Genomic DNA, 25,393 nt, shown 5'->3' with positions numbered 1-25,393 from the left:
TTATCATGAGACTGGTGACCAATATAGACAAGTGGCTGTTATACAGAGGTGGTAGTTATCATGAGATTGGTGGCCACTATAGACAAGTGGCTGCTATACAGAGGTGGTAGTTATCATGAGACTGGTGGCCACTATAGACAAGTGGCTGCTATACAGAGGTGGTAGTTATCATGAGATTGGTGGCCACTATAGACAAGACAAGTGGCTGCTATACAGAGGTGGTAGTTATCACTGGCTGCTATACAGAGGTGGTAGTTATCATGAGACTGGTGGCCACTATATACAAGTGGCTGCTATACAGAGGTGGTAGTTATCATGAGACTGGTGGCCACTATATACAAGTGGCTGCTATACAGAGGTGGTAGTTATCATGAGATTGGTGATCACTATAGACAAGTGGCTGCTATACAGAGGTGGTAGTTATCATGAGACTGGTGGCCACTATAGAGAACTGGCTGCTATACAGAGGTGGTAGTTATCATGAGACTGGTGGCCATTATAGACAACTGGCTGCTATACAGAGGTGATAGTTATCATGAGACTGATGGCCACTATAGACAAGTGGCTGCTATACAGAGGTGGTAGTTATCATGAGACCGGTGTCCACTATAGACAACTGGCTGCTATACAGAGATGGTAGTTATCATGAGACTGGTGGCCACTATAGACAAGTGGCTGCTATACAGAGGTGGTAGTTATCATGAGACTGGTGGCCACTATAGAGAACTGGCTGCTAAACAGAGGTGGTAGTTATCATGAGACTGGTGGCCATTATAGACAACTGGCTGCTATACAGAGGTGGTAGTTATCATGAGACTGGTGGCCACTATAGACAACTGGCTGCTATACAGAGGTGGTAGTTATCATGAGACTGGTGGCCACTATAGACAACTGGCTGCTATACAGAGGTGGTAGTTATCATGAGACTGGTGGCCACTATAGACAAGTGGATATAGAGTATTTATAGGTAGTAGTTATGGACAGATTTAATTTATACTTCAGATTAGACACGTAGCACCTGTAGACATGGTCTATCAGTTTAATGTATGTGGTTTTCAATATGCTAAAAAATAATATTAAAAAACACCTTTAAAGACTGTTAAACAGCTTTACTTTGGATTCCAAATGTGGTTTTAGACCTTATACACAAGAAGGATATTTTTGCTATAAGTAGAACGCCCTGTAGATGTTATTACAGGGTCCTAGAAATTCCTCGGAGTCTTTATTAGTCATGACAGCCAAGACTTATCGATTGTAAACACTGATACTCTGATATTTATGAAGTTAATGGGTTTTTTTTTAATTCAAATGTTTCTTTCGATATACAGTATGTATAATACACAACACATTGAGTTGAATGGAAATGTAAGTAAACATTTTCATCTTTCAATTATGATAGTTTTTTTATGCAGGATAAATTAGTCTGAAAATTACAGGGCAGTCTTTATTCTTTCCTGATCAATACATTAAATGTTTAAATCTTAAATGAATTAATAGGTACTTCACTATTGTTATATCTTTAGATATAAAGTTTTATTACATTTTTACCAGTGAAATATAGAAAAATTATCATTCTATAAAGTGATATTTACAGTTTATCACTTTTTCTGATTGACCAATCAGAACACTGCTTACAAACGACAATGGGGAAAATAAGGATTTGCATATAGCTCTTCGTCATGTTATATGACGTCATATAATGCGAGATAGAATACATAACGTCACAATGGGGCGTAAATTTCTGGGAGAGATTGAGCTGCCTTGGTATATTATGCTATTAAATGTAATAAACAGAATACGCATGAGTGAAAAATATCAAAATATTAGACACACAAGTGAAACATATTTGGTATTACTGAAGATACGGCTAGATATCCTCTTATGTATATTGTATATTCAAATTCCATTAGCTTACAATATTATATAAAAATGTGTGTCTAGTATAGTTCTGTATGATGAAGGCATTGTAGAAGTGAGGACCCACTCTGGGGGGGGGGGGGGGGGCTAAAATATGGTATATATTTGACACTGTGCAAATCCAAGCTAAACAGTGACACCCTGTCCTGTTACCTAGATTTCCTTATTTGTGACACCTTGTTGTGTTATCTAGGTTTCCTTATTTGTGACACCTTGTCCTGTTACCTAGATATCCTTATTTGTGACACCTTGTCGTGTTATCTAGGTTTCCTTATTTGTGACACCCTGTCCTGTTACCTAGATATCCTTATTTGTGACACCTTGTCGTGTTATCTAGGTTTCCTTATTTGTGACACCTTTTAGTGTTATCTAGGTTTCCTTATTTGTGACACCCTGTCCTGTTACCTAGATATCCTTATTTGTGACACCTTGTCGTGTTACCTAGATATCCTTATTTGTGACACCCTGTACTGTTACCTAGATTTCCTTATTTACTGACACCCTGTACTGTTACCTAGATATCCTTATTTGTGACACCCTGTCCTGTTACCTAGATATCCTTATTTAGAGACACCCTGTCATGTTACCTAGATATCCTTATTTGTGACACCCTGTCCTGTTACCTAGATATCCTTATTTAGTGACACCCTGTCATGTTACCTAGATATCCTTATTTGTGACACCCTGTCCTGTTACCTAGATATCCTTATTTAGTGACACCCTGTCATGTTACCTAGATATCCTTATTTACTGACACCCTGTCCTGTTACCTAGATATCCTTATTTAGTGACACCTTGTCGTGTTACCTAGATATCCTTATTTACTGACACCCTGTCATGTTACCTAGATTTCCTTATTTGTGACACCTTGTTGTGTTCCTGTGACACTCCTTTATGCCTTTTCTATAGCTTGTAACCTTTCTGTTACAGAGTCTCTGCCCATGAGGCTCCGCGCACTACCTCAGTCATTTTGGAAACAGCCTAATGTGCCAAACCAGGTGTCGCCAGCAAACGTGTTCCCGTCATTACCTCCACTCTGCTACAGGGAATCTATGGAGGAAATAACAGGTAAGTTTAATTCTATAAATACTACCAGCCCATGGTTCAGTCCTTACTGTATAGCCCTTAGTAGTGTAATACTGTGTAATTGCTGTGTGTCATCTGATCTATCACATGTGGCCAGTTTAAACAACATTTCGTTTGATTCCATCATGACGTCATATCCAATCATATTTCTGTTAGATCACCAACAAGGGAGGTAATGAAGTCAAGTAAAAGTAGTTGGAAAAAAAAAAATAGAAATAGGTCATATACATGTACCTGGGAGATTTGTTTAAATGTTTTTTTTTATGCTCCCAGTATAAAATGGAGGAAGGGGGTAAAAAGTGTTACTCATGTCCTGTTCCGGTCCGTCCGATCCCTTCCCGTCCTGTCCCAATGCAATGTAACTAGCTAAGTTACTGATGTGATCCTCACCAAACTGTGTTTCGGGTGTCAAGTGGCAGCGGGGGCAGACATTTTCTAATTTCTTTTTTTCTTCTTTTTTTTATTTCACAAATGATGTTTTACAAATATGTTTGTGAAATGAATCCATATGATTGAGGGCTTAGGAATGACATTTTGTATAACATCTCGTTCTCAGTTTTTAGCATTGAACATGATTTTGTTACAGAATATGAGCCCTGACCAAGAAACAATGATATGAATCAATACAATCTAGCAATGTTTGATTGTTAAATAAATTCAGCACTGAGAGCTCTTATTGTATAAAACAATACAGAAATCTGCCGGGCGATCTACTGGTATATTGTGGTCGTTCTACTGGTATATTGTGGTAGATCTACTGGTATATTGTGGTAGATCCACTGGTATATTGTGGTAGATCTACTGGTATATTGTGGTCAATCTACTGGTATATTGTGGTTGATCTACAGGTATATTGTGGTAGATCTACACTGGTATATTGTGGTCGATCTACTGGTATATTGTGGTCAATCTACTGGTATATTGTGGTAAATCTACTGGTATATTGTGGTTGATCTACTGGTATATTGTGGTCTATCTACTGGTATATTGTGGTAGATCTACACTGGTATATTGTGGTCGATCTACTGGTATATTGTGGTCAATCTACTGGTATATTATGGTAGATCTACTGGTATATTGTGGTCGATCTACTGGTATATTGTGGCAGATCTACTGGTATATTGTGGTCGATCTACTGGTATATTGTGGTTAATCTACTGGTATATTGTGGTAGATCTACTGGTATATTGTGGTAGATCTACTGGTATATTGTGGTCAATCTACTGGTATATTGTGGTTGATCTACAGGTATATTGTGGTAGATCTACACTGGTATATTGTGGTCGATCTACTGGTATATTGTGGTCAATCTACTGGTATATTGTGGTAAATCTACTGGTATATTGTGGCGATCTACTGGTATATTGTGGTCTATCTACTGGTATATTGTGGTAGATCTACACTGGTATATTGTGGTCGATCTACTGGTATATTGTGGTCAATCTACTGGTATATTATGGTAGATCTACTGGTATATTGTGGTCGATCTACTGGTATATTGTGGCAGATCTACTGGTATATTGTGGTCGATCTACTGGTATATTGTGGTTAATCTACTGGTATATTGTGGTAGATCTACTGGTATATTGTGGTAGATCTACTGGTATATTGTGGTAGATCTACTGGTATATTGTGGTAGATCTACACTGGTATATTGTGGTAGATCTACTGGTATATGGTGGTAGATCTACTGGTATATTGTGGTTGATATTGTGGTTGATCTACTGGTATATTGTGGTCAATCTACTGGTATATTGTGGTAGATCTACTGGTATATTGTGGTAGATCTACACTGGTATATTGTGGTCGATCTACTGGTATATTGTGGTCGATCTACTGGTATATTGTGGTAGATCTACTGGTATATTGTGGTAGATCTACTGGTATATTGTGGTCGATCTACTGGTATATGTGGTCTATCCTTGGCGATCTACTGGTATATTGTGGTCGATCTACTGGTTATTGAGGTCGATCGACTGGTATATTTGGTAGATCTACTGGTATATTGTGGTAGATCTACTGGTATATTGTGGTCGATCTACCGGTATATTGTGGTAGATATACGCTGGTATATTGTGGTTAGATCTACTGGTATATTGTGGTAGATCTACTGGTATATTGTGGTAGATCTACACTGGTATATGTGGTAGATCTACTGGTATATGGTGGTCGATCTACTGGTATATTGTGGTATTGTGGTTGATATTGTGGTTGATCTACTGGTATATTGTGGTCAATCTACTGGTATATTGTGGTAGATCTACTGGTATATTGTGGTAGATCTACACTGGTATATTGTGGTCGATCTACTGGTATATTGTGGTCGATCTACTGGTATATTGTGGTAGATCTACTGGTATATTGTGGTAGATCTACTGGTATATTGTGGTCGATCTACTGGTATATTGTGGTCTATCTACACTGGTATATTGTGGTAGATCTACTGGTATATTGTGGTAGATCTACTGGTATATTGTGGTCGATCTACTGGTATTTTGTGGTAGATCTACTGGTATATTGTGGTAGATCTACTGGTATATTGTGGTCGATCTACTGGTATATTGTGGTCGATCTACTGGTTTATTGAGGTCGATCGACTGGTATATTTTGGTAGATCTACTGGTATATTGTGGTAGATCTACTGGTATATTGTGGTCGATCTACCGGTATATTGTGGTTGATCTACCGGTATATTGTGGTCGATCTACTGGTATATTGTGGTCGATCTACTGGTATATTGTGGTAGATCGACTGGTATATTTTGGTAGATCTACTGGTATATTGTGGTAGATCTACTGGTATATTGTGGTAGATCTACTGGTATATTGTGGTCAATCTACTGGTAAATTGTGGTCGATCTACTGGTATATTGTGGTAGATCTACTGGTATATTGTGGTCTATCTACACTGGTATATTGTGGTCTATCTACACTGGTATATTGTGGTAGATCTACTGGTATATTGTGGTAGATCTACTGGTATATTGTGGTCGATCTACTGGTATTTTGTGGTAGATCTACTGGTATATTGTGGTAGATCTACTGGTATATTGTGGTTGATCTACTGGTATATTGTGGTTGATCTACTGGTATATTGTGGTCAATCTACTGGTATATTGTGATAGATCTACTGGTATATTGTGGTAGATCTACTGGTATATTGTGGTCGATCTACTGGTATATTGTGGTCGTTCTACTGGTATATTGTGGTAAATCTACTTGTATATTGTGGTCGATCTACTGGTATATTGTGGTAGATCTACACTGGTATATTGTGGTAGATCTACTGGTATATTGTGGTCGATCTACTGGTATATTATGGTAGATCTACTGGTATATTGTGGTCGATCTACTGGTATATTGTGGCAGATCTACTGGTATATTGTGGTCGATCTACTGGTATATTGTGGTTAATCTACTGGTATATTGTGGTAGATCTACTGGTATATTGTGGTAGATCTACTGGTATATTGTGGTAGATCTACTGGTATATTGTGGTAGATCTACTGGTATATTGTGGTAGATCTACTGGTATATTGTGGTAGATCTACACTGGTATATTGTGGTAGATCTACTGGTATATGGTGGTAGATCTACTGGTATATTGTGGTTGATATTGTGGTTGATCTACTGGTATATTGTGGTCAATCTACTGGTATATTGTGGTAGATCTACTGGTATATTGTGGTAGATCTACACTGGTATATTGTGGTCGATCTACTGGTATATTGTGGTCGATCTACTGGTATATTGTGGTCGATCTACTGGTATATTGTGGTAGATCTACTGGTATATTGTGGTCGATCTACTGGTATATTGTGGTCTATCTACACTGGTATATTGTGGTCTATCTACACTGGTATATTGTGGTAGATCTACTGGTATATTGTGGTAGATCTACTGGTATATTGTGGTCGATCTACTGGTATTTTGTGGTAGATCTACTGGTATATTGTGGTAGATCTACTGGTTTATTGTGGTCGATCTACTGGTATATTGTGGTTGATCTACTGGTTTATTGAGGTCGATCGACTGGTATATTTTGGTAGATCTACTGGTATATTGTGGTAGATCTACTGGTATATTTTGGTCGATCTACCGGTATATTGTGGTAGATCTACTGGTATATTGTGGTCGATCTACTGGTATATTGTGGTCGATCTACTGGTATATTGTGGTAGATCGACTGGTATATTTTGGTAGATCTACTGGTATATTGTGGTAGATCTACTGGTATATTGTGGTAGATCTACTGGTATATTGTGGTCAATCTACTGGTATATTGTGGTCGATCTACTGGTATATTGTGGTAGATCTACTGGTATATTGTGGTCTATCTACACTGGCATATTGTGGTCTATCTACACTGGTATATTGTGGTAGATCTACTGGTATATTGTGGTCGATCTACTGGTATTTTGTGGTAGATCTACTGGTATATTGTGGTAGATCTACTGGTATATTGTGGTCGATCTACTGGTATATTGTGGTTGATCTACTGGTTTATTGAGGTCGATCTACTGGTATATTGTGGTCGATCTACTGGTATATTGTGGTAGATCTACTGGTATATTGTGGTCGATCTACCGGTATATTGTGGTAGATCTACTGGTATATTGTGGTCGATCTACTGGTATATTGTGGTCGATCTACTGGTATATTGTGGTAGATCTACCGGTATATTGTTGTAGATCTACTGGTATATTGTGGTAGATCTACTGGTATATTGTGGTTGATCTTCTGGTATATTGTGGTTATCTACTGGTATATTGTGGTAGATCTACTGGTATATTGTGGTAGATCTACTGGTATATTGAGGTCGATCTACTGGTATATTGAGGTCGATCTACTGGTATATTGTGGTCAATCTACTGGTATATTGTGGTAGATCTACTGGTATATTGTGGTCGATCTACTGGTATATTGTGGTTGATCCACTGGTATATTGTGGTTGATCCACTGGTATATTGTGGTAGATCCACTGGTATATTGTGGTAGATCTACTGGTATATTGTGGTCGATCTACTGGTATATTGTGGTAGATCTACTGGTATATTGTGGTCGATCTACTGGTATATTGTGGTAGATCTACACTGGTATATTGTGGTAGATCTACTGGTATATGGTGGTAGATCTACTGGTATATTGTGGTAGATCTACTGGTATATTGTGGTCGATCTACTGGTATATTGTGGTAGATCTACTGGTATATTGTGGTCGATCTACTGGTATATTGTGGTTAATCCACTTCTAAAAACCTTCTGATGCTCTTAACTTTTCCTTTGTTCATTGGAGAATTAAATACACAAAATTTAATAGTCGCTTACTACCATAGCTTTTTTTAAAGTCTGCGATGATAGATCTGAGCTGGAATCATAAAATTGAATAATTATTCTGTCATGAAAATATTATATGAAGCCTTTCTAAGTTATTTGTATTCTGTGATGAGAACGATAAAGAATTAATCCCACTGAATCCAGTGTCAACAGAGATTTACAATTGACGCCATGTTTTTTCTCTATTTATGGGTATTCGTTGTATTCATTTGTAAGGAAGATTACCTCACATCGGGAATTGTTGAGACGAAACATAATCACGATCCATGAAAGCCAGTTAGGATCCAATTTAAGATAATCAATGTATTGTGTACATATTTTCTTGTAAGTCTTCACTGAACCAGAGTGAGTAAATAAAAGTGATATACATATTTCACAATCTATCTGTATTCTAAAGAGCGTGTACCTGAGTTTTATGTGAGATCGATATCCAGTACATACCTAACATACATTAGGTCGGGTTGTGAAAACAGAATGTTATTTCTAACAAACACTGGAGGTGAAGAACTGGATTGCTGTACTGGAACCCACTTTCAAAGTCACTGGGGTCAACATCGTGTTAAATCTTTGAAAAGAAATTAACTGAATAAATCAAAGAGACCTTACTGTGGCCATTTTATTTGACTAGTAACCCACAGGAATAATTTGAATGGTCATCAAGTTTATTCAAATAAATGACCTTGACTTTTAATGTCATTGTATGGGGTCAAGTGTGTAATTGAAACAATTCAGCAACATCCTATGAATGTTCTTACTGTTTGGGTCAGAATGTGAGCCTGCATTCGTTGGCTTTGGGGTCTTTGTCAAGGCTCGTCTGAAAACAATATAAAATCGCCAGGTCTGTTCTTTATTTCATAAACGAACAACACCGGTCCAACTGGCTAAAACCGTTTGGACTGCAAAAACGAAAACGGCCTAGGTTAAATTTATTGAAATCTTTAAATCATTTTTTTTTTTTTAATAACCATGCAGAAAGATCAGGATCACGATATTAGCAATGTAGCTGACTGGTTTAAAGGGCTATCAAGTTTATCTTAATGAAAAATCTGGACCCAGTGGCGTTTGAAATTTGAACAAGTAAAATAAAATATTCTTACAAAAACTTAATGAAGTGTAAAATTTTGTGATCCCTTCACCAAGATTCATAATTTAAGTTATAATGTTAAGATATTTGAATGAATTGAACCTTAATCCAATAGCAGGCGCGCAGTACAGGCCCATTAGGCATCTTGTCTAGATTTAATTTAATTTTAAGATACTATGACCTATTTAATTAAAATCTTATACAGGATGGCTAAGCAAACATAGGGTACATTTATTTTGAAAGATGTAAGTTTTGTAATAGGGTGTACATTTGTATGGTTAATATATGTACATACAGGACATGTTGGGAGTTCTATTGGATTGGTATTAGCTTGTCATACTGAGACAGTTTTGTAAAATTTTAATGTAGGTAATATATATTTTATTATATAAGTTTTGTTAAGTAAACTGCTGAAAATGTCATAAGCTAGAGACATTAAACGGAGATAAATCTCTGAACCGTTTCACCCTGATATAGTGTAATATTGATCTGATAATCCAACCTTAGTACTGTAGATTTACCAGGCACAATGGGCGACTCATTCAAATATTTCATGATAGAAGTATTACAAACATTTGTAGGGGGCTTTTTACCTTATTACGATTAAACTCTTTCATACAAAATTGTCACCGTGGGCTTGAAAATGGCACTTAACCTAACCGCGGATTATTATGTAGTCTTGGAATTTAATATTTTTGGGATAAATATAAATCTATATTCAGTACCTTTAAATACATACTTTCTTTTCATTACTAGATTATCTAGCAAAGTATGCCTGGTTATTAAGACATGCTCCAATATAAGGCAGTAGAATTAGTGTATTAGGTAGAATATGTTCTTTATATATAAGTATTGTCTACTTACTGTGGTAAAATACAATAGGTGAAATATGTTGGTTTTTATCTTGTACTTTATTTTTCTCCAGTTTAAACCTGCCAGGTAATACAGCAGAATGAATAAGTCCGAGACATGCACTGATGTAATTTTAAAGAATGTTTTAAAAGGCATTTTATAAACTCCCTGACTGCATCGATAGTAACACCCAAACACAAACAGTAATTTTAATTGGCAGAAGTTCAGAAACAAGAACACATTATTGTGTTCCGACGAGAAATAATTGTCTAATATGGAACTGTGCCATTTATAGCTATAAAAAAAAGCCGATTGCATACACGTGTTAAACACCTTAGTAAAATTGTCGAAACTTCAGCCAGCTAGCTTAGGATCGACTACAGGGAGCTAGTTTAGGATCGACTACAGGGAGCTAGTTTAGGATCGACTACAGGGAGCTAGCTTAGGATCGACTACAGGGACCTAGTTTAGGATCGACTACAGGGACCTAGTTTAGGATCGACTACAGGGAGCTAGCTTAGGATCGACTATAACATGTTTGTCATCAGATATCTATGAATTAATTTGAACAAAAAAAAAAGTCTCAATTTTAATTTTAGGTTGATTAAAAGTCATAAGGTTTAAAATCAATACATTAAACCTTCCATTGTGCATAATTGAGATTATTGATTGGAAATATGATCTTAAAGGCATAGGTTCTACAATATTTCCTCACAAAAACATTGTCTGTTTTAATTTAAAAAACTACAGAGTGTAAAGAAAAAACATATGAAACTTTCTTTAATCTTGAATTCTACCCAAGAAATATGATTTTTGTATGTTGACAATAGGCAGGTAACTATTATCGGTACAATTATATTCATGAGTTAGCAGAAAGCGATCGTCAGTATCTCTTTAATTGTGTTATGACTGAAAACAAAACCAATGTGTTTTTTTAAATTCATTTATTCAACTCGAAATTTGTTTCTCTAGTAACTGGACATAAATTGTTCACATGAATAGTGTGGATCTGATGACTAACAGTTACATGAAATTGTAAAAGATAGAAATGGAATAAAAACAATGCCTTGTTTGTGACTTTTTAATCAGTCAATATGGTTTGTTAATGAAGGAAGTGCAAATACTTGTAGTTTTCACTCACCATCCAAATTATTTATATTGTTAAAACATGTACCCGGTATGATTTGATGAAATGAAGCAATATACAGAGAATTGCATGATAAACAAAACAAAATCAATATTTTTGTATCTATAGTATTGGGTAGGATTTCGAAGTCGTATTCTTAAGTATGTGTAAGTTTGACGTCCACATTGGACAATGTCCATCTCGGACCACAGTCCACCTTGGACCAATGTCCATCTCAGACCACAGTCCAGTTTCTACCAATGTCCATCTCGGGCCACAGTCCACTTTGGACCAATGTCCATCTCAGACCACAGTCCACTTTGGACCAATGTCCATCTCAGACCACAGTCCACTTTGGAGAAATGTCCATCTCAGACCACAGTCCACTTTGGACCGATGTCCATCTTGGGCCACAGTCCACTTTGGACCAATGTCCATCTTGGGCCACAGTCCACTTTGGACCAATGTCCATCTCAGACCACAGTCCACTTTGGAGAAATGTCCATCTCAGACCACAGTCCACTTTGGACCGATGTCCATCTCGGGCCACAGTCCACCTTGGACCAATGTACCACTCACAGTCCACCTTTGACCACAACAAACAGAGCTATATATATATACATTCCTGGTGATAAACCTGTATTACTGTTTTTAAGGTTACATATTACATATGTTTTGTTTTGTCTGCTTGTAACCTTATCCATCACTGAATTATTTACCTGGATAACAAACGAGACAATGACAGCTATATACAGCCCTACTCTACATAGGATAGCTTCCTCTATAATCAATAGGCGACGGAAAGGTAACTCACTCAGTAGACATTAAACTTGTATATTAATCACTTATTGCATGAAAGAGCAACATGAATTTATCTAAATTCAGTTGATTGATTGGCTTTGAAAATCTTCTTCTTCAGTATTGCAGTTATCATTACTTTGGTATTTAATCAATGAAATTGTTGATTAGCTTTCAAAGTTTTCTCCTTCAGTACTGAAATATGACAACTTTGGTATTTAATCAAGGAAATGGTTAAGTAGCTTTTGAAATCTTCTTCTTCAGGACTGAAATCATCAGAACTTTGATAGTTCATGCTGGTAAAATAAATATATTTCGTTGTCATTGTTTGAGGGAAATATTTGTTCACCCTTGGCTCAGTAAAAGACCTTGAGGGGAACTTAACAGAGGGTAAACAATTAATAATGTTTCACAGAATAAAAGGGCATTATAGATGAAATAAAGCAATAGCAGAGATCAGATATGGAAAGTCACCTGCCCGACCATGTGGGTTTTCTCCAGTTACCTCCCGAAGTAAGAACCCTTGTACACTTCCATCCGGGCCAACAAGAGTGATTTTAAATATACATGCATGATGATGCCAACTTGTTTCACAATTTTTGTAAAATAAATAAAGTTAATAATTATTGCTTTGAGCGTTGTAGTTATTATGGTAAATATGAGATGTACTATTTTGTATTATTGTATAACTATAGTAAATTGTGTCTTCAATCTGTCTATATTAACTGTTGTAAATCAGATATGGTAATGAAATATTCCTCAGGGACACAATATGTAGGAGAACATTAACAGGTCTCCATTTCTGATTAGAGAACAGTGATAATTAAGAATTCCATGTGGATTTCTGAAGCGTGTGTTGATAATTGGTTATTAAGTCGGTATCAATTAACATCTCTGCTTCTAACACAACAATTGAATGTCAGGTAGATGTGAAATCGATTACAACCTAAGTATACCTTTATACCTGTAAGGTATAGGTATAACGAGCGCGTAATGTTACTGGTGGTTAAGGAAAGAAACCATTCCCACCTACACTTGCCTACACTGAAATGCAATTAAAGGTGTATTAATTCTGACCAAGTTAACATCAATACAGCACCACAATAGCCTGACTGGTCAATAGTTCGGCTGCTGTAGTGGTGTTATTTGATCAGGTGAAAAAAACCACACAGGATAAAAATAACAACAGAAACCATGACAATGACATCACAACATGTCATGTGACACCTTCACAAAAACCTTGTGTGTGACTGAAATTAAAAACAGCAGTGTTAAAAATCGATAGTTATATTTATCAACTTGAGGTAGTTTTACTTATCTTAATCTATAATGTATAACAGCGTATTAAAATGTCGTTCCTGGGTTTGACTGTAGGTACGGCACTACAAAGTCTACCTTGTTACACACGTAGGCGATATTATTTTAAATCAGTTGTACATTACGAGAGATTAGTTTTTTTCTAATTTATACACAAAAAGCTTCATTTACAAACACAAGCAGTGTCAAATCATGCTTAAATCACAAAGCATTCAATTCCTGTAAATCGATCTGTTACAGATAAAGTAGAGATATTCATGACAAAAGTACATTTTATGTTCTTGAAGAAGTATTTGAGAAAATCAGAGATTTAAAGCTTATTCATATTGTGGTTTTTTGTTTTTTGGATTTTTTTTGGAAGAAGTGAATGAAAATGTTTCTTTAGAAATTTTTTTTTTTAAACAAACAAAAATATTTATATCAAACTTAATACCATCTTCTTCAATGTGCCCTAATCCAACTCAACCCAAACACTTTCCAGTAACCACTGTGGACCCAAGAAATTTTGCAATAAACAGATTTATAAATTGACGTAAAGAGGAGTGAGTCCAACACAGAGTTTCGTCCAGAAATGTATTCCTTCAGTTGTTAACTCCTCTTTACGTCATTACCTGGATTTTTGCGCGAGACCTCAGTATCATTTAGGATCCATGGCTCTTTCATCAGGATCTGAGTACCAAACTACACTTATAGGGACGTTGTGTCTCCACCCACTGTAGATATTTATAAATTGTATATATAGTAAATTCCAGGGGAGATAAGAAATTAGTTGTCTACATCAAAACATATTTATAAAATTTCACCAGCATTGACAATCCTCTGACATTTTGGAGAATGCAGAGAAGATTGAATTATATGTTCATCTGACAACCTTTATATAACACATTATCCACATTTCCCCGACAACTTGCCTCCAATTTTCAAATTTTCAAATTTTCTTTCTCCTGACAGATGTAAGACCTATAACTCCACCGGAGGAACGAGAGGCGAGACAGAAAAAGACGCTACAGAGACCTCCGGAGAGGAAGCTCATCGTGGGAGATACCGACCTTCTCCTGAAAAATTTATTCGCGGGGGTGAATCAGGTTGATGACAAGAAAGGTCAACAGATTAAGAGAGGAAGGTAAACAATCTTTGTTATCACAAAAATATATCTTAGATAAACTTCATCTCAGGAGATAGACTAAATGATTACCAGAGACCATCAGGCCAACATAGTTCTATTGCTTAGAGAGTCTTTCTCTCCTTTTGAGGGACTGAGATTAAAATCAAAGTCTGGCCATGTCAAATTTTCTCGCTGCTGTTTCAATCCTTTTGTCTAATTAATGAAAATCCTTGTCCATCCTTCAATATAAGATATTTCTCTGTATGCCATATTAGTTCTCAAATACCCCCCCTAGTGTAAAAGTTTATTAAGGGTTTATTTGCCAGTCACTTTAACCTTACTATTTTACAAATTGGTGATTCTGCAAAAATGAAGAAGAGGGGCTCTAAATTCAATGTGATGGATCTCTGTCAAACTTGGAGAATTTATAATTTCTTTTTTCACTTTTCTGCCAAATTATTATTACCAAAGATTCAGGAAATTATTTTTTAATTCATAAAAATGTTCTTATGAATTGGTTTTATTGAATACTACAGGCCAAGGAAAGTCACAGTTCCCAAAGCAACAAGCACCAAGACATTAATATCAGGAGATGACCCGTACCTCATGGAAACAATGACGGAGAAATTTTTTCCTCAACTGACACTGGAAAGTCGACAAGCACATTTGGCTGGTAACACTTCACTACAGCTGGTGACGATACGAAATGGTGATAAGTGTGTAACTCTCCCGTCACTCAGCATAAACCAAGACTACTCACAAATGCTGTCCGAACTAGCCATGAATATCTAGACACTGTGACCATTGTTATATGTAATACATAAGCTGAGGTAATAATGTGATTCAAATTTCAGAGTTTGTGATCTGAATTGGAAATTGATATGAATATTCATAACAATTCGGGGTTGGAGTTGGAAATAACTGGCCATAAATCCAGGAGTTTGTGATCTTAATCATCTGGAGTTTGTGATCTTAATCATCTGGAGTTTGTGATCTTAATCATCTGGAGTTTGTGATCTTAATCATGGAGTCAGAATTGGGCATACATCTCTGGAGTTTGAGACCTGAGTCATGGAATCAGAATTTACCATGAATATCTGGAGTTTGTGATTCAAATATCTGGAGTTTCAACAAAGACCTGGAAATTGATCCTTCATGGTCAGAAAGTTCCGGTTCGTGTCCTCTACAACAGATTCTCCGTGGTGTGAGATTTCCAGTTAATACTATCAACTCATGAATCAGTGCTGATATTTGTTTTGTAACAGTTGGTACAGATTGTTTACTTACACAGCTGTGTATCAACAATAATTAGTAAAAAGCTATCTGTGATTTTAAGGAAGAAAACAATGTAATTAGATTTTGTTTCATTACATTAAACACTCTGTACCGTTAGACACCTAACTTGATTTAAATCAATAAACGATTTGTTATTGCATGGTAAAGTTAAATGGAGGAAAATGAGCTCATTCAGTTTGAAATCAATATATACACTATATTTTACCTGTAAAACTTTTCACATTTGCATTAAAACAAATTTACTCAGCAAACTCTTAACATTGTATCCATGGGGAAAAAGTTACATTTTTAAAGATAACATTTTTACGTTTTCAAGTGTCAAGGATAAAACAGCTAATATGAAGAAATCATAAAATTTCTGTAATGCTTCAGAAAGTAGATTGTTATCAAATGTATGGTAACTATGGAGACCACATATTGTTTAAGATCGTGGAGGCCATTTACATACACCATATTGTTTATCTCACGCACCTTATACCATACAGTTTTGTTTTTCACAGATGTTTTTTACTTCATCCGTCACACTCGGACCAATTAGCTTAAGTTTTATATTGTTATCAGAAAATATTAGAAACTCAGAATTCATTCAGGCTCGTTTGTCATCAGTTTCTCGTAGCCCCTTTTTTTCTCTCAGTTTTATCTTGTCGTTCTTGCCAAACGGCTTTTTATAAAGAAAAATAATCATGATAACATTTTCTAATGTATGATTGTTAACCATTACAAATGAATCTTGTATAGAGAACAACATTTTTTATCCAAAAAATAATTCATTTTTATTTTTTATTTTTTTTATTTTGATGCGTAATTTTGCTTAATTCCATTTGAACTTATCCTTTCTTTATATCTAAGTGTACAAAAACACAGAAAAACAAGGATTGCGATTGATTCTAACAAAACTGTGATAATTCTTCACATCCCTTTTCAGAGAAATAACTATGTTTTGAAATATTTTTTGAAGACATATAAAACTTGTTTTAAAGTTTTGAATGTTTTAAAGTCTTATTTCCAACAAAAAGATTCCGTCCAATGTTTTTGCCCGATCTAATTGTTAATGTCTGTTTTCATGCCATTGTTGTTGTTTTGGTGTAAAGTTGTATCCGTCCGGGACAATTGTTGAATCCTCATATTCCGTTTTATTTCAGTCATTTTTTTACTGTAAAAACCCATGTATATTACAGTACACATTCTCAAATTTTCCTTTGACCAAAAATAGGATTCTGGGAAATTGACATGTTAGAATGTGTACATATATTATGGTTAATATGTACCAAAAATTTCCTTACACTAATATTGGAGTCAAGTATCCAATGATTTTTCCAGGAATTTATTTTCCCATTATTTTGTGAGTCTGTTCCTATATCTACATGGGTTTTTACTATAAATTAATGATTTGAAATTGTTTACTAAGACATTACATCCAAAGTATAAATATTTAGATATCTAGAACTGTTAACATTCCTGCCAGTGCTGTTTATGTGATAAAAACTGTTTCCATTAATTTATTAAATGTTAATTAATTTTATTGCCTCTAATGTATGTTTCATGCATTCACATTTATTCAGTAGCATTGCTAATGGTGCTGTTCAATTTGATCACTGCTTCAGAAGACCTCGCTAAATCTCTTCAGGTATAAAATGTTCCCATCATGGAAATCATGTTTGAAAGCATTCTTAAATATTTCGGAAACTGAAGTGTTCATGTTCATGAATCCTGAAAAAATTTGAACTTTAATCCAGATTTGAATAAATTTCATTAATATTTAAATATTTATCAATTGACATCAAAATGGCTTCCTACTAAAGAAACATAACTCAGTGAATGTTACAGGATTCTGTGGTTTATTGATCGATGTAAAAATCTTCAAAATATTTTTTTCCATCAAAGTACAAAAATGTCCGATTTGTGAGGTATTTGGAACTTACGTGTGATTATTTTGAATCTAGAGTATGTGTTTGTTGATTGATTAGTTATGTCAGTTATAGAGATATTATTAGATTCAGAATTTGTACATCAGTACAAGCTATGTCTAGCTATCAAGCTCCAGTTGTTAATGATATACCGGTAGTTGTATTTATTACATCATGTACAGAAATAGAAGTATTTTTATGTATATTTTCTGGAAATAATTATTTTGAATTAGAGGACATATATTTTGATTTCAGTTTTAGTAATTATGTGTCATTAAATTAATAAATTATTTAAGCAAGATATTGTCAAATCTTACAGATCTTGTCGACATATCCTACAAGACCTGTTCCTACATGTCGATTCCGTCCCAGCATGGATAGGTTTCATTTTGTCAGTTAAGAATCCCTCCAATTCCAATTATACAGCGTATGTCTGTTCCGTCCCTGTGAAACTCAGGTTTACATGTAACCATCAGCTTTGTTTGCACTTCGTTAAAATGTTTTGGGAATTAGCTTTGTTTACGTCTGTGATAGGAAATTCCTGGTTTAAGTCTGTGATATTTAGTTTTGTGTTTACTTTAGTTTTATAGATTATTTTGTAAAATGCTGTTTTATGTATATATTTGTATATTTAATACAGTGTGTTGACTGCTTTGTGCTTTTTCATGTGTTTTAGTTTAGTCATCATTTCTGTAAATATCACCGATCATCATAATGTGTGAATTATTATTATTTAATAATTTAATATTTATCAAAAAGTTTTAATTCAATTATAAGTACTAAGTTGGTTTTCCACCAATTAAAAATATAACTTCAAATATAGATAGTGCATGTCCGAATACCTAAGAAACATGTTAGTATAAAAAGGAGAAAGTTTAACTTTAATTTCACATGAAAAGTTATCTCCCTTTGACACAAGGTCCTCACTGACATCGTCTTTAGTAAGGAAATTAAGAAATTTAATGTGACAACTTTCATTGTATCATTCATTTTATCTAAACATGTTTTTTTTGTCAATTTGATTGTTAAATTTAAAAGATAATATAATGTCTGAGTTGAAAACAGATCATGAGATGTGAAATATTGTTATGTTATTCATTATCTTCAGACACAATTTGAACTAATCAATTTATCAAAAATACAACATGTATTTAAATTTAACGTACTTGTTTTAAAAGTGTGTGTGAACATGTATATATTGTGCATTAAACTAGAATTTTGTTCGCTGCCTTGATGCAGCAGATGAAACTCTTTAAATATTTCAACTTTCTTTGCCATCTTTATTTTTTTACTGTGCATGTAGAAAACAAATTATCTGTTTGGATGGGATCAGATAGGTCTACCCAACAGTATAACAAACCTCTCTGATTATGTAGATGGGACACTAATACCCAAATGAAAACGTAGATTTTAATTAGATAAGAGTCATTACTGAATACTGAAAACAAGTTTTCTCCCGATTTCGAGTTAAGGGGTTATGCCCCTAAGCATTATAAGGTAACTCCCTAGGTGATATAGTATACCCCTATGTCAGAATAACCCTTCTCTCACACATCCCATAAAATATATTTTACCCCAAGTAGAATAGTTCTCCATGGCATATCCCTCACAAAGAATGACAAAAACACTTATCATTCCAAACTTGCTTAAAAAACATTTTAGATCATTTTCAAACCAATGAAATGTTGACATGATCATTTAAGATCAAGTTGGAAGCTCACCATAAATTATTCATCTCTTCCATTTGAACTCCTTTTCAAATCAGTTTCATCAAATTGCAAGCTGGCCTTGCTTATCATTTTTGCTTGCTGACATCGTCTCGAAGAGACCTGTACAGAACACCATTTTTCTGTCACCAAATACGTTCACACATTAATGCAATGCTGAACTGTGGTTTACAATATTATTGTAATTAAATTATTATAACTCCATTTCAATCCATTTAGTGATAGGAATCTTGTTGTCGTGGATACTTTGGTTTCTGAAAGTAATGAAAGTGTTCTGTCTATAAAAAACAATCTATACTTACCGGTACATATATACATTGGAGAAAGGGGAGTAGTAACTAGGTTCCTATGTTTGCAGGAAAATATTCATTGCTAAAATGTATTCATAGAAAACATACCGGTATCTGTTGTTTTAAAGTTAATAGCATTTGCTCGCCTCCAAGTCACAGAAATTATTAATTCAAGTCCCACTTAAGGCTGTATATCCCACTTTGTACCCACACTGAGTTTGCCATTTCTTGATATGTTGTTCACGGTGTCATGAATGTACACCTCAAATATCTCTCTTTAAAATGCATCAGCTTTTATAAAAGAGAGAGGTTGCATAGAGGGCAGACAAACTTTTTTTTTCTTTATGACTATTATTTTCATCTGAGTGAGCAAACCATCAAAATGATACAATGTATATACCATATTCGACCTAATAAGTGCACCTACCCTATAAGAGCACCCTCACCTTTTTCAGAAAATTGAGGAACTAATTGAAACAGGGATTATAAGTTAATCACCTCACAGATCTGTTAATATAATCTTCAGTCTTTTAATCAAAGACTCTGGATTGTTTTCACTAAATAAATACAAGTGAATAAAATATTTTTTTTTTTTTAAATCACACCCACATTTCACATGGAAACTTTTCCCTGTACTCGGTTTTATTAAGCACACCCCTTTTGTGTTTTTGTGAGTGCACAGTGTGCTTTTTATGTCAAATATGGTATAATGTAAATGGTTGGACATGCATGATTTTGTTCATTTTCGTTTTTTCGAGAACAAAGCCAGCTGTCTTGCCTTGGTTTGAATTTGAGGAATGTTTATTTATTTTATAAGGAGCTGCCCCCATGCAGGACAATATGTCATTAAATGGCATTTTGTTCAGGGGTTGGTAAGGTGGTATATTGTGTACCTGTTATAAAACATCTATACGTTTGTCTAGCATTGTCAACATTTCTTTATCACACTCTCAAAGTAAAGGAGGTTCTATCATGTTCTCAAAAGTGATGAAGGGACATTTTTTACATGTTTTGTGAACTGTTATCCAAGACGATAAGTACATTCCCTTGCGTCCCCATCTTGTTAAATCTTATTCAGTATTAGTGTTGAATTCCGTCCTTTGCATGTGTTGTTTACAGTTAAAAACATTATTAATGTCAATATTTAAATTATTGATTATGAGAAGTAATTCCTTAGTTTCTTTGTACATATATTTTCTTACCTGGTTATAGATGTTAGACATTTATCAGTGTTCAACAATGTTTTTGTAAATTAACATAAGTCTATGAATGGTTGCTTCAAATGATCTACAGATTTAGCAGAAATTTAAGCCTAGATAATTGGTATTTTCAGCTGTGTGTCAAATTTTTAGCATCACATTGAGAAAAATAAATGATAAAAACAACCCGATGGCTTCTCTTATTTATGAAATGATGCAACTTGAAAATATCTCTGGAAAGATCTCCACTGCTAGAGAAGAACGACCACATGCTCAATTCACAAAACATTTTCTATTATATGTTTAATATATAGACAGCAATGTCCGTGTCCACCAATATCTTACCATATTGAGCTGATGTGCCGGTCTCTAGCTTAGGGTGGTCAAGTGGCACAGTGGTAACAGACTTGCCTTTCACCTAGACGGTAGGGGTTCCAATACCCTGATCAAACATGAAGTGGAATGGGGACACTTGCCTGACCATGTGTTGTCCAGGTACTCGGGGGGGGGCTTCCACAGTAAGACCTCTCACACTTCCATCCGGACCAACAAGCGTGATTAATATAAGTTGATAACTTGTTATGGAATTGTTGTAAAGTAGATAAAGTTTACATTTTACATCGATAACTTGAGTCAGTTCTTCATAGTAAAACTTAGATGAATTTGCTGTCTAAAGTATAACAAATTTGTAAGGAACACCAAGGGGCCGAATTCTATAAATAGTATGCCATAAATATAATTCAATTTTGTTGAGAATATATTTCACTGGCTAGGGTAATAAAACAGCCTTGTTGAGGTATAGACATGTCACACCTCAACATAACTGACTTGCCCCTTTGGACATGGTAAGCTTGCATTAACAAGAGATCCCAGAGGGATCTTGGCGCCCACCATTGAATGATCTTTATAGGTTCCATGTCAGATTGATCTTTTCTCTACTTTTCCCTTCCTCTAAGTCTTACTAATCTGTGTAAATTCAGAAACAGCCCTCTAGTACTTTTCAAACAAGGGGAACCTATATATAAAATTTAAGATTTAGCGATAATGGCTGTCTGTCAGCCATGTTGTTTTCGGATTGGTCCCAAAATGCAACACCAGGGACCAAGGGGAACCTACATATGAAATTTGAGAAAGATCCCTTCAGTACCTTCTGTAAAATAGCGATAACAAACTTCAATTGTCAAAATCCAAGATGGCTGCCTGTCAGCCAGGTTGTTTTCTGACTGGTCTCAAAATCCAATATGCATAACTAGGCACAGAGGGGAACCTAATAATGAAATTTCAGAAAGATCCCTTCAGCAATTTCTGATAAATAGTGATAACAAACTTCAATTGTCAAAATCCAAGATGACTGCCAGGCGGCCATGTTGTTTTCCTATTGGTCCCAAGATGCAATATGCAGAACAACAGACCAAGGGGAACTTACAAAAAAGTTTGAGAAAGATCCCTTCAGTACTTTCTGAGAAATAGTGATAACAAACTTCAATTGTCAAAATCCAAGATGGCTGCCTGTCGGCCATGTTGTTTTCCGATTGGTCTCAAAATGCAATATGCATAACTAGGCATCGAGGGGAACCTACATATGAAATTTGAGAAAGATCCCTTCATTGCTTTGTCAGAAATAGCGATAACAAACTTCAATTGCCAAAATCCAAGATGGCTGCCTGTCAGCCATGTTGTTTACCGATTGGTCTCAATATGCAATATGCTTAACTAGGCACCAAGGGGAACCTTTATATGAAATTTGAGAAAGATCCCTTCAGTACTTTCTGAGAAAAAGCAATAACAAACTTCAATTGTCAAAATCCAAGATGGCTGCCTGTCGGCCATGTTGTTTTGCGATAGGTCTCAAAATGCGATATGCATAACTAGGCACCAAGGGGAACATACATATGAAATTTGAGAAAGATCCCTTCAGTACTTTCTGAGAAATAGCGATAACAAACTTCAATTGTCAAAATCCAAGATGGCTGCCTGTCGGCCATGTTGTTTTTTCGACTGGTCTAAAAATGCAATATGCATAACTAGGCACCAAGGGGAACCTACATATGGAATTTGAGAAAGATCCCTTCAGTACTTTCTGAGAAATAGCGATAACAAACTTCAATTGTCAAAATCCAAGATGGCTGCCTGTCGGCCATGTTGTTTTCCGATAGGTCTCAAAATGCGATATGCATAACTAGGCACCAAGGGGAACCTACATATGAAATTTGAATAAGATCCCTTCAGTACTTTCTGAGAAATAGCGATAACAAACTTCAATTGTCAAAATCCAAGATGGCTGCCTGTCGGCCATATTGTTTTTCGATTTGTCTAAAAATGCAATATGCATAACTATGCACCAAGGGAAACCTACATGTGGAATTTGAGAAAGATCCCTTCAGTACTTTCTGAGAAATAGCGATAACAAACTTCAATTGTCAAAATCCAAGATGGCTGCCCGTCGGCCATGTTGTTTTCCGATAGGTCTCAAAATGCAATATGCATAACTAGGCACCAAGGGAAACCAACATATGAAATTTGAGAAAGATCCCTTCAGTACTTTCTGAGAAATAGCGATAACAATCTTCAATTGTCAAAATCCAAGATGGCTGCCTGTCGGCCATATTGTTTTTCGATTTGTCTAAAAATGCAATATGCATAACTATGCACCAAGGGAAACCTACATGTGGAATTTGAGAAAGATCCCTTCAGTACTTTCTGAGAAATAGCGATAACAAACTTCAATTGTCAAAATCCAAGATGGCTGCCCGTCGGCCATGTTGTTTTCCGATAGGTCTCAAAATGCAATATGCATAACTAGGCACCAAGGGAAACCAACATATGAAATTTGAGAAAGATCCCTTCAGTACTTTCTGAGAAATAGCGATAACAAACTTCAATTGTCAAAATCCAAGATGGCTGCCTGTCGGCCATGTTGTTTTCCGATAGGTCTCAAAATGCGATATGCATAACTAGGCACCAAGGGGAACCTACATATGAAATTTGAGAAAGATCCCTTCTGTACTTTCTGAGAAATAGCGATAACAAACTTCAATTGTCAAAATCCAAGATGGCTGCCTGTCGGCCATGTTGTTTTCTGATGGGTCTCAAAATGCAATATGCATAACTAGGCACCAAGGGGAACCTACATATGAAATTTGAGAAAGATCCCTTCAGTACTTTCTGAGAAATAGCGATAACAAGAATTGTTTACGGACGGACGGACGGACGGACGGACGGACGGACGGACGGACGGACGGACGGACGGACGGAGGGACGGACGGACGGACGACGGACCACGGACGCAGGGCGATTTGAATAGCCCACCATCTGATGATGGTGGGCTAAAAATCCACAAAATGTTTTCATATTACCAAGTAAACTATTAGAGAGTAGTAATTACTCATTTATTAAAGAATGCTGGGACAAGATTCCTCATGGATCACCTATTTAGCAGCTTATGAAATGAAAACTTGGAAGATTTATTTCATGCAAATCTTAAAAAGTTGATTTGAGTACTGAATGTGGAACTCAATCCGTACCCCCTCTTTTCAGAAACTGTACATGTTTCATGTCTAATATCATAACCCTGGAATTTTAGTAATCAGGAAAAAAATATTTGAAGATTTCAGTACTCTTTTGACCAGATACCTTGGTAAACCCCACGTCACCTTCAATGTAGGTCAAGGCCCTTCATCTCAACATGCTACTGGCTCAACAACATCTCGACTCTGAGCTTCTTGGTAATTGATAAGAATTTATTTGAAAATTTTAACACAATTGACCCTTGTGACCTTGAAAGTACGTCATCACCTTTCATTTGAACAAACTTGGTAGCCCTTAATCCCAACATCCAATATCATGATTGTGAGCCTTTTATGGCTACTGAGTTATTAAAAGGTAAAGTTGTTGTTTGGACTAACAACAGCTCAAGTTTGCCTTTCGTCCTTTCTTGCAGGTATTAGTTGGTGTGTATTGCCCTGTGGACAGCCAGGGTCATTTTGAGGCTGGGTGTCATTGTAGTAGCTGGTGACTCCTACAGGAGGCCCTTCACCTGCCATCCAGAGAAATTAAGGTCATGTGTTCTGCCAAAGGACACAACCAACTCGGCACAGACTGGTCCGTTTCTCAGCTTCCTGAGAAACAATCCACCACAGGTAGGGAGTGTTGAACCAAGCACCTCCAATCTTCGTCTGTGGTAACGTTGGCCAATGCTTTAACTGAATAATATATCGCACCCCGTTCGATAGCCCGAGTTTCCTCTGGCCCTGACACCATGTCTGCCTACACCAGACATGGTGTCACGGCCAGAGGAAACTGGGACCACCTGTTCGAGTAGGTAATCTTAAAATGAACAACAATACAAAATTAA

The 25,393-nt window shown here is 35.8% G+C and overlaps 1 protein-coding gene across 1 annotated transcript in view; it reads left to right on the top strand.

Annotated features, from left to right (window-relative positions):
- Window positions 1–21,225, top strand: part of LOC117344483 — a 31,601-nt gene extending 10,376 nt beyond the window's left edge. The window contains exons 2-4 of the mRNA XM_033907237.1: window positions 2,848–2,985; window positions 14,467–14,638; window positions 15,157–21,225. Of these exons, the coding sequence (XP_033763128.1) occupies window positions 2,848–2,985; window positions 14,467–14,638; window positions 15,157–15,412 (566 nt within the window). The 3' untranslated portion in view covers window positions 15,413–21,225. The remainder of the gene's footprint in view (window positions 1–2,847; window positions 2,986–14,466; window positions 14,639–15,156) is intronic.
- The last annotated feature ends 4,168 nt before the right edge of the window (window positions 21,226–25,393 follow it).

This window comes from Pecten maximus, chromosome 16, assembly GCF_902652985.1.
Source record: "Pecten maximus chromosome 16, xPecMax1.1, whole genome shotgun sequence".
In the NCBI taxonomy this organism is placed as follows: domain Eukaryota; kingdom Metazoa; phylum Mollusca; class Bivalvia; order Pectinida; family Pectinidae; genus Pecten; species Pecten maximus.
The sequence above is the reverse complement of the archived record's forward strand: the minus strand, read 5'-3'. Positions and strand labels throughout refer to the sequence as shown.